The 14827-nt window shown below is 33.4% G+C and overlaps 1 protein-coding gene across 2 annotated transcripts in view; it reads right to left on the bottom strand.

Moving 5' to 3' along the window:
- Window positions 1-14827, bottom strand: part of fab1 (1-phosphatidylinositol 3-phosphate 5-kinase fab1) — a 191218-nt gene that overhangs the window by 99747 nt on the left and 76644 nt on the right. For both annotated transcript variants that reach the window (XM_089097957.1, XM_089097958.1), the window contains exons 10-12: window positions 10830-11028; window positions 7755-9022; window positions 3962-4403 (exon numbers count right to left, since the gene is read on the bottom strand). In XM_089097957.1, coding sequence (XP_088954083.1) covers window positions 3962-4403; window positions 7755-9022; window positions 10830-11028 — 1909 coding nt within the window. The remainder of the gene's footprint in view (window positions 1-3961; window positions 4404-7754; window positions 9023-10829; window positions 11029-14827) is intronic.

The following is a 14827-nucleotide window of genomic DNA, read 5'->3' as shown; positions in this document are numbered from 1 at the left end:
TATAAAAAGTTTTCAAATTTATTTATGCCAATTTTTATACTGCTGTTTAACAGTATGCTTTCATCAGGAATTTGGGTTTCAGGAAGACGTCTTTGATATTACCGTTATTTAAAAAAGGGAATCCGAGGTTACATTGCAATTATACGCCTATAGCTCTGGTACCATGCTTAAGTAAGATTCTAGGAAAATTGATTGATGAATAGTATTGATTGATGAATTAAGTAAGATTCTAGGAAGATTGATGAATAGGCTAGCTAATTGGTTAAAGAAGAATCGAATAATTCGTGAGGAACAAGGTGGATTCAGGGAAGGATATAGCGCAATTGACAGGGTATTTGTACTGAAAGCGTTGATAGAAAAGTATAGTAGAGGTAAGAGTAATTTATTGGTAGCTTTCGTAGATTTTGAGAGAGCATTCGATAGTGTGGATAGGATTTTGTTGTGCGTAGAATTGTTGAGGATAGGACTGCCCCGTATTTTTGTTCGACTAGTGTTTGATATGTATAGGCTAACAAGAGGAATGGTTAAGGTAGCAGGGAAATAGTTTTCGGATTTATTTAGTTGCGAGGTAGGAGTTAAACAGGGTAGCACCTTGTCACCGAGGCTATTTTGTTTATATATTAATGATATTGTTGAGTTTTTTGAGGAAAAATGGGCGCCAACAGTGAGTTTAGAAAATTTAGCTTTGTCTCTGTTGCTATTTGCGGATGATGCGGTGCTGATAGCTAGAAGCGCTGAAGATTTGCAAATATTGTTGAACATTTTAGATGTTTATTTGGAATAAAAAAGAAAATGAGATTAAGTATCCAAAAGACTGAAATTGTAGTTTTTGGGAGAAATAAAAATAATGATAAATTTTTATTTGAGGATATTTGAGTTGAAAAAAAGTACAAATTTTAAGTATTTAGGGTTTGTATTAAATAATAAAGGAAATTGGAAGGATCGCGTGGAAAAAAAGGCGTATAGAGTCAAACCTGTTTCTTCGGTAGTTTTAAGGAATTCGGCTTTATATGAGATTAAAAATATTAAAATGCATAAGTATTTATTTCAATCGAAAATTCGTCCTACTATTCATTATGGTGCGGAGCCTTGGGGATCTGAGGGGATCCCGCAATTAGAAATGATTCAACTACGATATTACAAAAGATTCGTTAGGGCACATGCTACAACTCATGGGCAGGCTCTTAAAGGAGATCTAGGTTTGTTTTCGCTCGATAAAGAAAAGTTACTACACGTAGTAAAATTGTGGCTGAATATTACTCAACTACCAAATGAGAAGCTCATGAAAGCCGCATGTTTTGAATTATTGCAGCAAGGTAGAAAAAGATCGTGGCCGTTCCATGTTAAAGCCCTCCTTAATAAAGCCGGACTTTCATACGCTTGGAATGTAGGTCTTGGTCCAACAGGCGATCCAGAGGAAATTTATCGGAAGGTAAAGCATTTTCATAAGGATCAAAAGATCCAACTCTGGGACGAGCAGATTCAACAATCTAAGATTTGGCGTCGCTATTCAAAGAAAAAAGTCTTTTGGACTAGAATATTATTTTAATCGGAATTTGCCACCGGAAAACTTGCGTCCGTGGTTCCAGGTCCGAGTGAATGGTTTGCCCTTAAAAAGTAGATTAAAGTATTTGAAAGAAATGCTCAGGGCCCAAGATCATGTTATACTTGCTCTTTATGTGGTAAGGGGAAGTGTTTTATGTGGAAGTCTTTATGTGGTATTTAGGTCATGGGGATCTGTGTTTTCCTGGGATCCTTAAATCTTCATCCCGGGAGACGATTATAGCAGTGACTGGATTCATAAAAGAAGTTTTAAAAAGATGTAAATAATGGGTTTAAGGTTTTTGTTTGTTGTTAGTAGTTATACCATTTATTTAAGTGTATGCTGGCTGTTGTCTTATATAATCATTGTAATGTTTGTGTATGGCCTAGCGGCTGAATAAATTATCTATTTATCTATCTATCTATTTCTTATTGAGCTTGCATAAGCTTTGAGAAAAGGGTGAGCCCATTCTATAAAAAAAAAAGTTGACGTCACCTAGACCAAACACGTAAGGTGACGTCTTTCGATACGCCGTGACGAATTATGTTTTAAATTTGGTGTAGGTATTTTCGAAAATCCCCGGCTTCGTGAAATCCTCCCCCTGAGCATCTGCCTTCGCCCCAAAGGCTCCCACGACACGTAGCCCAGCCGGTTCCAAACATTCAGCCGGTACCAGAACGGCATATGCGGTATGCAAATAGTTCTGTTCCCTCCTTCGTCAAGTTTTTTAATTCTGTACCCTCTCGTCAATAATTGTTTATATTTATTTTCTTTAGTTCATTATTCTTTTTATTCGTTTGACTCGGTTTAGTTTGAATCTGTGATATTTAAAATCAATGTATAATTTTGCATGACAATAGCTATGGCTGTGACTTTCACACATTTTATATGTTTAGTGCCTTATTATGACAAGAACTGCCGCTGATCGGCATGACCGTTTTAAAGCGTTTGAAAAAAAAATCGTTATCGTTATCGTTATCGGGGGGGGGGGGGTAGATCAGGCCCGCTTACGCTACTGGTTACTTTCCCAATTTTTGTCTATTTTTCTCGCTGATTGACATGTACGCCCTGTCATCACTTTTCAAGGTATGAGTGTTTGTTTTTTTGCCCTACCTCCTTTTTTGTATAGATCTTCACTACGTTAAAATTGCAAACATTTCATGATCCCAAAAGGAGGCTGCTTTATTTTTTGATAATTCTAAATAAAAACCACTCTAAAGATAAAAAAAAACTCTTTTACTAATCTGCACAAAACTTATTTTAGAAGTGCAAAAAAGAAGAAAAGTAAACATACAATTTATCCAGAATGAAATCTGTAATCCATTAAAGTATCAGAAATATCCTAAATTATTATGAAATTGAAAATCGCAACTTCAAGTATAGCTAGTTTAGTAACTCTCAAATAGTGCGCCATGACGAGGTGTGCCACAAAATTTCTTAAGTGTGCCTTGAAATCTCAAGCAAGCCTCAAAACAATATCTTATGAGTTTTGAAACGCCATAGTAAAGTCAGTTCAAGCTATCCTAGATTATATCCTAAAATATTATATCCTAAATATCCTAAATTATTATGAAATTGAAAATCGCAACTTCAAGTATAGCAAGTTTAGTAACTCTCAAATAGTGCGCTATGACGAGGTGTGCCACAAAATTTCTTAAGAGTGCCTTGAAATCTCAAGCAAGCCTCCAAACAATATCTTATGAGTTTTGAAACGCCATAGTAAAGTCAGTTCAAGCTAATGTTTTAATCCAATTTTAGCCAATTTACATATCTATTATTAGCTGAATATACGCCAGGCTATTTTTGTAGGTGTTCCTAGATGTACAATGTTGAAATTCGCAGAAACAGACGATTAAACAGCCGAAAAGTATGGCATTGGTGTTATTTAACATGTAAATTTTAGTCATAATTATGTTCTTATAAAAAAAAAATTGAAAAATGGGAATTTACCTAATTTGACTAAATTAGAATCAAGTTGTTGCGGGCATGCATCAAGCCATGGCTAAAGAGAGATGGAGAAAGCCAAGAGAGATGGTCCGATTGAGTGAGAGGCAAATCTGGGATAAGCCCTTTTTATATATAAAATTTACAATCTTTTGAATTAAAATCAAGTAGTTGCGGGCATGCATCAAGCCATGGCTAATTGTAGAGAAAGCCAAGACAGATAGTCCGATTGAGTGGGAGTATACGTTTTTTTTTATAATTTAAGCACTGAAACTACACATTAAAACTTTATGTTTTTGCATAAAGCAACATGCCAAGGCTAAACTCAACAAGTCAAGGAGTAATTTTAAAACTATTTTCCAAGGAATTCCCAATGTAATATATGAATTTCAGATACCAGATCCTGGTGAAATTTATAGTAAGAAATAATAATTCTAAAATAAAATAACGTAAATGTATCCACATAACACTTACCCTTAAACCAATAGCTGTATATTTCATTGATACCACCATATCATCCATACCAAAATACTGATAGTGATCAACATGAAGCCGGTGTGGACACTCACTTCCTCTTCTTCTATAAACATGCCCATAAAATCTTATTTCCAAATATTTTGCAAATGACAAATTCCAAGCATCATCTGACAGTGTTGTTACTGGTGAAAGACTCTTACATTTTTTGCAATAAGTCCATAAAAGGATGGCTCCATCTCTTGCGGGGAGAGGATTTTCAAGTTTTCTGAGTATAACGTGAATACAGGCATCTCCAAGTACGAATCGACGGATGTGGGAGATCATGCTTGCTTTACACGTGGCTGAAGGACAGGGGAGATCTTGCACATTAAAACACAGACGCTCGAGGAAATTGCCAAGAGTGAGATCACTTTTGCCATAAAATTCGATAGTCATTGGCCTAAAAGTTAAACTATTAGTACATTCAACCACACTCAATCCATTCCAATCCATACCAATCCATTCATACCAATCCATACCATCCATACCAATCCATACCAGTCCATACCAATACCAATCCATTCAAATTAAATGCAATATTTTATTAGCAAAAAAAAATTATTTAAGAAAAAAGTTTATAAAACACTCGATTGCAAAAAGAATACAAAGCAAAAAGTAGAAGGCTATCGTGTCGTTCTAGTAAATCCACATGGCTGTCACAAAATCAACAGTGCATCCCTAAAAACAAAGACACACACAAGAAAAAAATATTATTTTCAGCACAAAAAGAATCTAAATTATTTTATTCAGTAAATTATATTTATAAATCACACTTTAATGTGGCTTTTATAAAAATTTTGCCAGATCAATGACAAAATGAGTTATGCCAGAAAATACGATAGTCATTGGCCTAAAAATTGAGATACTCTCAGCAAAAACAGTACTATGAGCAAAAAACTGTTAAAAAGTTTGATTACCAAAAGAAAAGAAGACAAAATGAAGGTCGTTCCGGCATTCTAATGAACCCATATTGCTATGACGAATTCAACAAGGCATCCCTAAATACTAAGGACACAACAAAACAAGTCAATAATTTTGGCAAAGACATGATTTAAATCATTTTTTCAATATATTCTTTTCATAAACCACATTTCAATGTGGTTTTCATAAATTTTGGCTCAACGGTTGATGGATATTGAAGGCAGAGTTGTTATTTACACAACATACCTGTCAAGATACTATTCAATTTTAGTTTTAAACGATTAATTTTTTTTTTACCCTAATTTGAATATTTTTTAAACATAAAACAAGCAAAAAAATGTTAATAAAAATCTAAATTTAGACCACAGAAGGACAGAAGGAAAAAAAACCTTATGCATTCGCATTGCCAAGAATTAAAAACTGTTGTTGTTGATTTTAATGTTACTGGAGCATGAATCAGCTCTGTCATGTACGCTTTAATCTTATCCACAGACAGTGGGCAGCTAATAAAATAATTGAAAATATTCAGGGTTATGAGGCCATTCAGCAAAAGATGAGAAAGCTGATTTTTCAAGAAGGTTTTCAAACAAAATCCTCGATCTAAATGATTTTAAGCCTCCCCCATTGGACCTGATTCACAGTGAAAAATAAAAATTGTAACAACACTATTTCGAATCATATCAACAGTAAATGTTGTTTTTTTAAAGTGGAATTTGGTTGATTCCCCAAATTATAGTGTCATTAAAACTATTTTTTTATATTTTATTACGTTTAGAAGAACCACAATAACTCTAGGTTTACACGGGCAACTGTCTCAGAAGTGTTGAAATGTCAGTTGCGACCTTCAAGGGTGGCAGCGAGGATGGTTGGTGCTAGGTTTGAAAGACATTCAAAGATCACTATCAATATCTCAAGTTTCCTTATTTTGTGACGCTGTGGCACAATTCTATTCCTTAAACAGCCTACTCAGCCATCGAGCCTCAAGACCTTCCCCCGGAAAAAAATAAGTTTTGAATAATCATATTCTGAAACAAAACTTGACATAAAAAAATGATAGTCAAATTCTATGAAAATATAAGAAAGTAGAGAAGAAGTCATAAAAATTTCAAGATTTCGGAGAATCTATTAAAATTAGAAAGGATCAAATTTTTCAAAATTTTGAGTTTTATCTATACAACCTAGATCTAGCCATTTTGCCTTTATTTACCGAACCCTCCCCCTGCCTCCCCCTTGGCTGTCCTGATAAATATTATATTTCGAACAAGGAAAAATAAAGAAGGAGACATTCAGCAATTTTGATGGAGAGAGCAGGGGCGTGTTTTAATTTTGAACGGCCGCACTGGATATGGAAAAATCTACACAACGGTCATATAATTGTCTGGCAGTTAGCAAGAAATGGTGCAACAAAATTAATTTTTTTTTTAATTAAGTTTTTCGATTTCATTTTGTAGCACCCCTCTTCAATTTCTTACCAGCATTTCAATACGGTCAATATGCGTACAACTTCGTTTTTGTCTGATGACTTATATGAAATCACCAGCTGTCCTGCATTTTTTTGAAGGGATTTTGAATTTTTACATATTTTCAAAATTTTGAATTTTTTTTCAACTATACCTTGTTAGCAATTATAAATCAATTCTGTGTTAGGCCTATCTTTTCGAACAATGACTTAGATCAACTGACTCCTTAAAATTCGTACACTCCAAGAAACGCATTTCTTGAAAACATAGTTTTTTTTTATAATGACCATTTTAAAGAAATCATCCACTGCATTCAGTTAAGATATTTTTTTATCAAGTAAAAAATAGAATAGAATTTATTTGCGCTTAAAGCCTATGGCCACGGCGAAATATATAAAACAAACAGCAATTACACAGAAACTACGAAAATCCTAACGTAATCCTACAGAAACCTAGCTCTATGATGCATCACGAGACGGAAGAATCGTACTAAATTCCTTACACCCATAATACATACATCCGCACAAACTCTCGCCAACCACTCAAAATTCTCCCTATTAAAACTCCAATTCTCCAATCATTCAGTTTTTCACATTCACACATCAATATACACTTTCATTCAAACCTACACACATAGGACAGAAAATATGGACTAGTCTTTGACCTTTCCTTCCCAAGAAACTTTCTTCTTTGGCCCAGTGGCAAACTATAGGCCCTCACTTCACTTAATAACTTTATTTTCTTTTTATTTAAACCCACCTTGAAAAATACAACTTTGCCCCAAATCTCCTATGACCGACAATAAAGACCCAGGGAAGCCAAAAGCAAACGCTGGGCCTGCCATGCCTGTATTTACTGGTCCTGTAGAATCCTTTCAACCCTCACAAATGACTTAATTCACACTGATCTAATATATTCTTAACTTGGTACAGCCTAACCTACCTGAAACACACTTCAACATTTCTAAATAAGCCGCCTTCGTCACCCGCACCCCGTGCATCCCTTATCCTTTTTCCCGAAGCCACACCATGTTAACTAACCTACGACTTCTTAAAGAAAACAAACCTAAAGCACTTCTAACTACCAAAATATTTTTATGCTTACTTGTCCCTAGCCACCTCTTATAATATCCCAGTTGCACTGTTTCCAGCCTATCCCCCTTCACATACCCTCAAACCTCAGATCCATAGTGCATAACATATATGAAAAAATTCCTCATATCTAAATGAGATGTGGCTTCCCTAATGAGAAATGATTTCGGTTAACTTAGTGATATTTCTTGAATTCGAAAAAGAAAAACACAATAAGTTGTGACGAGTCTTTTACCCTGAGCACGACAGAGGATTATATTAATAAAATTTCAAACTCACCACGGGGCGACACATGGATGCGGCCTATTTAAGGATGCCACGGAATGCGATGAAAAAAGCACTTGAAGCTTCTGATGGGATCTAGGATCCAGGGGGTCTTTAATTAATTCGTTATTGGTTTCCGCTTCACAATTCTTCTCTTCTGTCTGCTCAAACCTTTTCAAGGAGTAGTTACCGCCTCGTGCTCTGAAATCAGCTGCAAGATCTTCCATTTTATTTTTGCATATGTCTGGCGAAAATATTGCTGACATGAATTCATGTTCTGGCCTTTTCTCAACAATGAAGTTATATAAATTTGTTTTCCTGTTATCTATATGCTTGTTAGTTTCGACAGTTTTAAACGCGTGTCGATTCCCTAGTAGTTTTGACTGATATAATTCTCCAGGAAAAAAGTTTCTTAGTTTCGAATTTCGCCCTTTTATGGTTTCAAGATAAGGCAGAGGAAATGTCTGAAGCGGAGAAGAGGATAGTGGGATATCCTCTAAGATACTTTGCAGTCTAACTCTTATCGAGGTTGAAATATCAACAACGGACACTGTTTCGTCACTGCTTTCATCACGTACTTTTGGACTGTGTAGTGGATCACTTTGATCAGTTATTTGGCTTTTTAATAATCTATGTTTTCCCTTTTTTCGTCTTCTTTCTGATTCGAGGAACACGGCATCAGAGTCTGTACTTTCAGCTAATCGAAAATCTTCAACCGCCTCATGGGCGGAGCTTAATTTAGTTCCTACTATATCAAAATAACCACAGTTTGTTTCAAACGCTTCTTCACTCTCCGATTCGCTTTCAGATCCTGCAGAGTAGTCCAGAATAATGGCCATTTCATTACATAAAAAGCTACGTTCACACCGCCAGTTGTAAGCAACTAGAGCCATGAAAAACATAACACGTTTAACTCTACTTAGTTCAATGTCGGTACCGCCACGTAAAATCACAGACGAAAATACTGATTCATGATCATCCCGTTGCTCAAAAAACATTAAACTTTTGTTCGTTCCATTATCTAAAGTAAAACTTTGTACAAAGAAGCTAGTACAGTGTCCACATTCTGGAGGTAGAGTTTGAGCATCAACGTGGTATACAATTTCGGCTTGACAAATTTTAGCCAATCTTTGGAGGATGTCTGATTTAACGTTTGCAACTAAAGTGATTCCCCTTTTACGGAGAGAGTCCTGTGCTATCCGAGACACTGGGCCAGAGCAAACTACAATATTAGGTTGCCAAGACTCAACGTTGCTTATTGTCTTGCGGTAGTAGTCTGCCTCCTAGAAACAAAACCACGACACATGATTAGTCCCATTCACCTAAGACGAGGCAAGCACCACCAGTAGTGCGCTTGAGCATAGTAAGATTTCTTATTCGACAAGCCCGGTTACTTATCCTTAGCATTTCATGAGAAGTAAATGACTTCAAAGACTAGAAGAGTTGCTACTAGAAACGGTCTGAATTACTTGTCAGATAAGTTACACCCGCTGACCCCAGAAAATGCAGGACAAGGGAGGATAAATGGACATATATAAACAAACTATTCAATCTTTCAAAACAAACATAAAATTATGGACGGAGAATAAAAAGAAACAGTAATAGTAAAAACTAGCACACCTTCAAGGATCTGCAAATAAGCCATGTTTATATTGGAGTTAACGTGATCATTGTTGTTATTCACCTAGTTGCCCATAGGCCAACACGTGGCCGGTTAAGTATTTATTGTGATCTCTCACAGATTACATCCAGGAAGTTAGGAGTAGCCAAATTAGTCAGCTAAAGGATGCTCAAACGCATTCTAAAATATTAGCTCTTCTCATCCCACATCCTTCTCTTCTTCTTTTTTGCTTTCTTTTTTCTTACTTCGGTAAAGATGAAAAACAACTCATTTTATGTTTTTAAAAAAGGTTTATTTTTTAAGCCTTGCGTGCAAATTTTATCTTTGGTCATATGAGTCAACAGTGGAGGTTATGTAACCAATGATGATGACAAGGAAAAAGGGGACTAATAGTCATCATCAGACATTGCAAAACCAAAATATTGTCATTTAAAACTTAGTCTTAGACCCAAATCAGGTGGATATACGGGTTCTGGTTAATAGACTTTATAACTTATATTAAAACTAGAATTTTGTGTTTGTGTTATCAGCAATTAGTTAGGTCTAATAAAGATTTAGTTTAAGTACGCGTCCTAGTAACAATAGAGACAGCAAATGAATAGATAGGTTGGAGTAAGGGATGTTTTCCTTATCCACAAAAAAATATTTTGATGGCATTTCCAGTACAAGCAGAGATATCGTTTAAAATTACATGTGTATCCTAAGTATAGGAAATAAATACTGTCATCTATATTCTATTTTCCCTTGAAAGTTTGTTTTGGGGTAAAGTCATAAAAATAGTTTTAAATAAGTTTATTAAGTTCGCTCAACGCCTGAAGCTACGGAACAACAATTTGAAAGTCTGCGAAACCTTTTGCATAAAAACTAAATTTTAGTCAATACAATTTTTTCATTTATTTAAAGTAAAAAAAAAATTGATTTTAGTAACTTATTTATTTAAATTTAATGAAATCTAATAAGTATTCTAGCACTTAAACTCAAAATTTACGTGCAAAGGAAATTATAGCACATATTCAGGAAAATGTAGATTCACAAGCATAGTTTGTTTTGGTTATTTAATTAATTATAATTCGTATTTTGGCATTGAAATTAGAAATGATAGTGTCAAATGACATTTTCCCATAGAAACTTTTTCTTAGTTATAAAACTGAATTGGAGTACTGCCGGCTGTTGCAAATTAATCTCAATTTGGCGTCTTTATGAAGGTGAAAACAGAATATTTTTAAAATAGAATCGGATTCAACAGAAAAAAGAGAAATAAACAGATAGAGACAGAGAGAGATAGAGAGAGAGAGAGAGAGAGAGAAAGAGAGAGAAAGAGAGAGACAGAGAGAGACAGAGAGAGAGAGAGAGAGAGAAAGAGAGAAAGAGAGAGACAGAGAGAGACAGAGAGAGACAGAGAGAGAGACAGAGAGAGAGAAAAAAAAAAAATTCTCAAGCGAGTGCTAACTGAAGCCAATTATACTCACTTCTTTGGCCAGAGATTCGAAAGTTATCATTTTATTGCACCTTTCCAGATAGTCAATTCCACCTGATATCAACACAATCCTTGGATTTTTCAGGCTAGAATGCATATTCTTATGAGCTACTGTTTTTGAAATCGCAAGACCATTCATGACTCGACTCTCCTCTCTTCGGCCACCAGCAAGCTTCTTAATTTTTATACGACTGCCAAAAAAAGAAAGAAAATTATAATCTTCGGTTATGTCTACCAGTGTAGCTGGTAAGTGTTTGTGACTCTAGAGAAGTCCGCTTATAGGAAACCCATTTATTTTTATATGTAAATAGATCAAAGGTGTAAAACAAACTAACAAGCATGGCTAGCTCGGTAGATAGAGCATCCAACTCTTAACCTCGAAGTCATGGGCTCAAGCTCGTTGTTGGGCTTCTTTTCCAGTTCGTAAAAAGTAAACGTTGGGAATATATTCCTCTTCTAGTTGAAGTGTATTTGTGAAGTAAAAAAATAAAAAAAATTAAAGACTGTTTTACCGGCACAGATGGATAAATAATGTGATTAAAGAGGTTTTTTATCTTCGTAAATGATTATTTTTGAAATTACACCATGTAAGCTTGCTGTTTTTTGTCCCACACCTTTAAGGATCGAGCTGAAACTTTCAGACATCGTGTTTATTTCTCCTCTTTTGATGGGGGGGGGGGAGGGTGAAATTTTTTTATGCAATCCTAAAAAATATACGCTACGTTTTTTCTCTAACAAGTGTGTTGCCAGACGGGCTTTGCTACTAGTTAGTAAATCACAAAAAGATTAGATTGGATGCTTGAACAAATCAATATAAATCATAAAAAATAAAACCGTCGATATTTTAATCTACCTCAGGCATGCAGATTGTTTAATACTCCTCCTTCATCCCATCCTATTTAAAGATCTTTCAATTTAAGCGACGTTAAAAAGGAGCTCAACAAAATTACAAACATCAACAATCAAGACTAAATAGAATCCCTAATGAAAATAGTATTCCAAATAATAGTTGGTGGAAGTTACTTTTATTCAAGTGTCTTCTTTTGAAAAAAGTTACATGGAATTAATCATTTTCCTTTTTTAGCAAGGAATGTGATTGAATATTTATTTATTTTTTTCTTAAGTAATTGTTTTTTTCTGCATAATTTTGTGGATGTATGTAAAAACGATCAGAATTAATAATTTCATCATAAATGGGACTTAGAAAAGATGCTTTTTTTTTTCTTTTCTTAAGTAATTGTTTAATTTTTTTCAAGTAATGGCAATAAAACATTTTTTAGTTTCCTCAATCTCGCCAAAATTTACTAATAATAGCGTCTTCTTTTTTTGAACTATTGGAGTTGTAATTTTCTGTTCATTTTCGGCTTTGCGGGGCGGTGATTTTTTTTCTTTTCTTAAGTGATTGTTTTTTTTTCTTTTCTTAAGTAATTGTTTTATTTTTTTCAAGTAATAGCAATAAAATTTCTTTTTAGTTTCCTCAATCTCGCCAAAATATAGTAATAATAGCGTCTTCTTTTTTCGAAATATTGGAGTTGTAATTTTCTGTTCATTTTTGGCCTTGCCCGGCGGTGATTTTTTTTTCTTTTCTTAAGTGATTGTTTTTTTTTCTTAAGTAATTGTTTTATTTTTTTCAAGTAATAGCAATAAAAAATTTTTTAGTTTCCTCAATCTCGCCAAAATCTACTAATAATAGCGTCTTCTTTTTTCGAACTATTTGAGTTGTAATTTTCTGTTCATTTTCGGCCTTGCCGGGCGGTGTTTTTTTTTATTTTATTAAGTGATTGTTTTTTTTTTCTTAAGTAATTGTTTTATTTTTTTCAAGTAATAGCAAAAAAAAATTTTTTAGTTTCCTCAATCTCGCCAAAATCTACTAATAATAGCGTCTTCTTTTTTCGAACTATTTGAGTTGTAATTTTCTGTTCATTTTCGGCCTTGCCGGGCGGTGTTTTTTTTTATTTTATTAAGTGATAGTTTTTTTTTCTTTTCTTAAGTAATTGTTTTATTTTTTCAAGTAATAGCAATAAAAAATTTTTTAGTTTCCTCAATCTTGCCAAAATCTACTAATAATAGCGTTTTCTTTTTTTGAACTATTGGAGTTGTAATTTTCTGTTCATTTTCGGCCTTGCCAGGCGGTGAGCTCTAAGACGTAGGGCAAGCTATATAGCCTAGCCTGCTCTGGCATAGCTAGTTCCATCATCCACTTTTGGTTTCAATTTGCAACGGCTATCATAAAGGAAAGTCATTTGTAATTTCTTAGTCTTTGTTTTTTAAGTTTCAGTTTCGCTATTTATCAGAAATTTGTGTCGGGATAATCACTATAAACTATTATATTAGGCAATGAAAATTATTTAGAATTTTCAAACGTCTACTATTTATATAAGTTTTCTGAAATAAATTCTTCTAATAAAACATAATGATTAAAATGCTTGAGAATCATTAAAAATAAAAATAATAGTAAAACAAATTCCATTTAATCATAAGAAGAGAATTTACTTATTAATTATTTAGAACACACTCAAGTTCTTGATCTGAATGTAAAATCTTAGAAAGCCGGTTTCATAGCCACAAAGACAAATGAAGGGTGACAGAGAGCATTGAACTTATATAATTTGGGCCATATATTTGAACAGCAGAGGGGATGATAATTTCTTAAACCACATTGGCCTGACATCACATAAAGAAAGAAAAACGAGCAAAAATGGGGTTTTTTATAGGCCAAATGAAAGTACTGAAAAAACACAACAAAGCGAATATTTCGAGAGGACAAACGCCTCTCTTCTTCAGCGCGAAACTAAATAATTTATCCAAGGAAAGTGTGGAAGAAAAAAAACAACAAAAAACAAACGCGGAAAATCAATGTGAAAAGAACAAAAAAACAAAGAAAAGACCAAAAACTTAAAAGATGAATAAAATTCAATAAAAGGCAAAAATTAAAAGAATTAAAACCAATTCTTTTTAATTGGTTCAATTAATCTTTTTTAAAAGATTCATTGGTTTTAATTAATTATATATATATATATATATATATATATATATATATATATATAAAAATACAGTTGTATATATATATATATATATATATATATATATATATATATATATATATATATATATATATATATATATATATATATATATATATATATATATATATATATATATATATATATATATATATATATATATATATATATATATATATATATATATATATATATATATATATATATATATATATATATATATATATATATATATATATATATATATATATATATATATATTTTTTTTTTTTTTTTTTTTTTTTTTTTTTTTTTTTTACCTGCAACAAACCTTAAACTGAGGCTACTTGGAAACACAGTTTATTACAGGGGTGTTGTTTATTACCAGTGGCACAACTAGCCAATTTTTAAAGGGGGGGCAAAGCCCTATAATGTGCCAACAAAACGCGTCGTTGCTCCGCAATGGCGCACCCACCTTTCTCATTGAGTATCGATCATTCGGCCCTTTCAGCCGCGAAGCCCTGAATTTTTTAGAAATTCATGACTAAAAAAGTATTATTCCTTATATTTGCCTTTAAAAACCCATTTTAGAGAAGCAAACGCCCTTAAAAATCTAACAAATCAATATTGTACTGCAAAGGTCCAAGTTATCTAAAAAATCAGAGTTATGAAATGTCATTTTGTTTTTGTTTATTTGCATGCACAAGAACTAAGTAAAAGTCTGAGAGAGTATTTTTTGGCCCGAAGCACCGGATTATTACGGGATATACCACTAGAATGTGGTAATAATGTGGTTCTAATATTTTCTTTTCAATTAGCCCCTAAAACATCATTGCAATAAATCAAATAATCTTGAAAAGAAATTTTATGCCGCAAAGCGGCCAAAATTTTGGATTCAGGATTTAGAAGTTTCTTTTTCTTTATTGGCGCGAAGCGCCAAAAATTTTTTGATCCTATCACTGGAAAATGTATTTCTTTTCAAATTAGC

This window comes from Artemia sp. Qi Xiang Cuo, chromosome 12 (genome assembly GCF_049724085.1).
Source record: "Artemia sp. Qi Xiang Cuo chromosome 12, ASM4972408v1, whole genome shotgun sequence".
Lineage (NCBI taxonomy): Eukaryota > Metazoa > Arthropoda > Branchiopoda > Anostraca > Artemiidae > Artemia > Artemia sp. Qi Xiang Cuo.
Note: the sequence above shows the minus strand (reverse complement) of the source record. Positions and strands in the feature narration are given on the sequence as shown.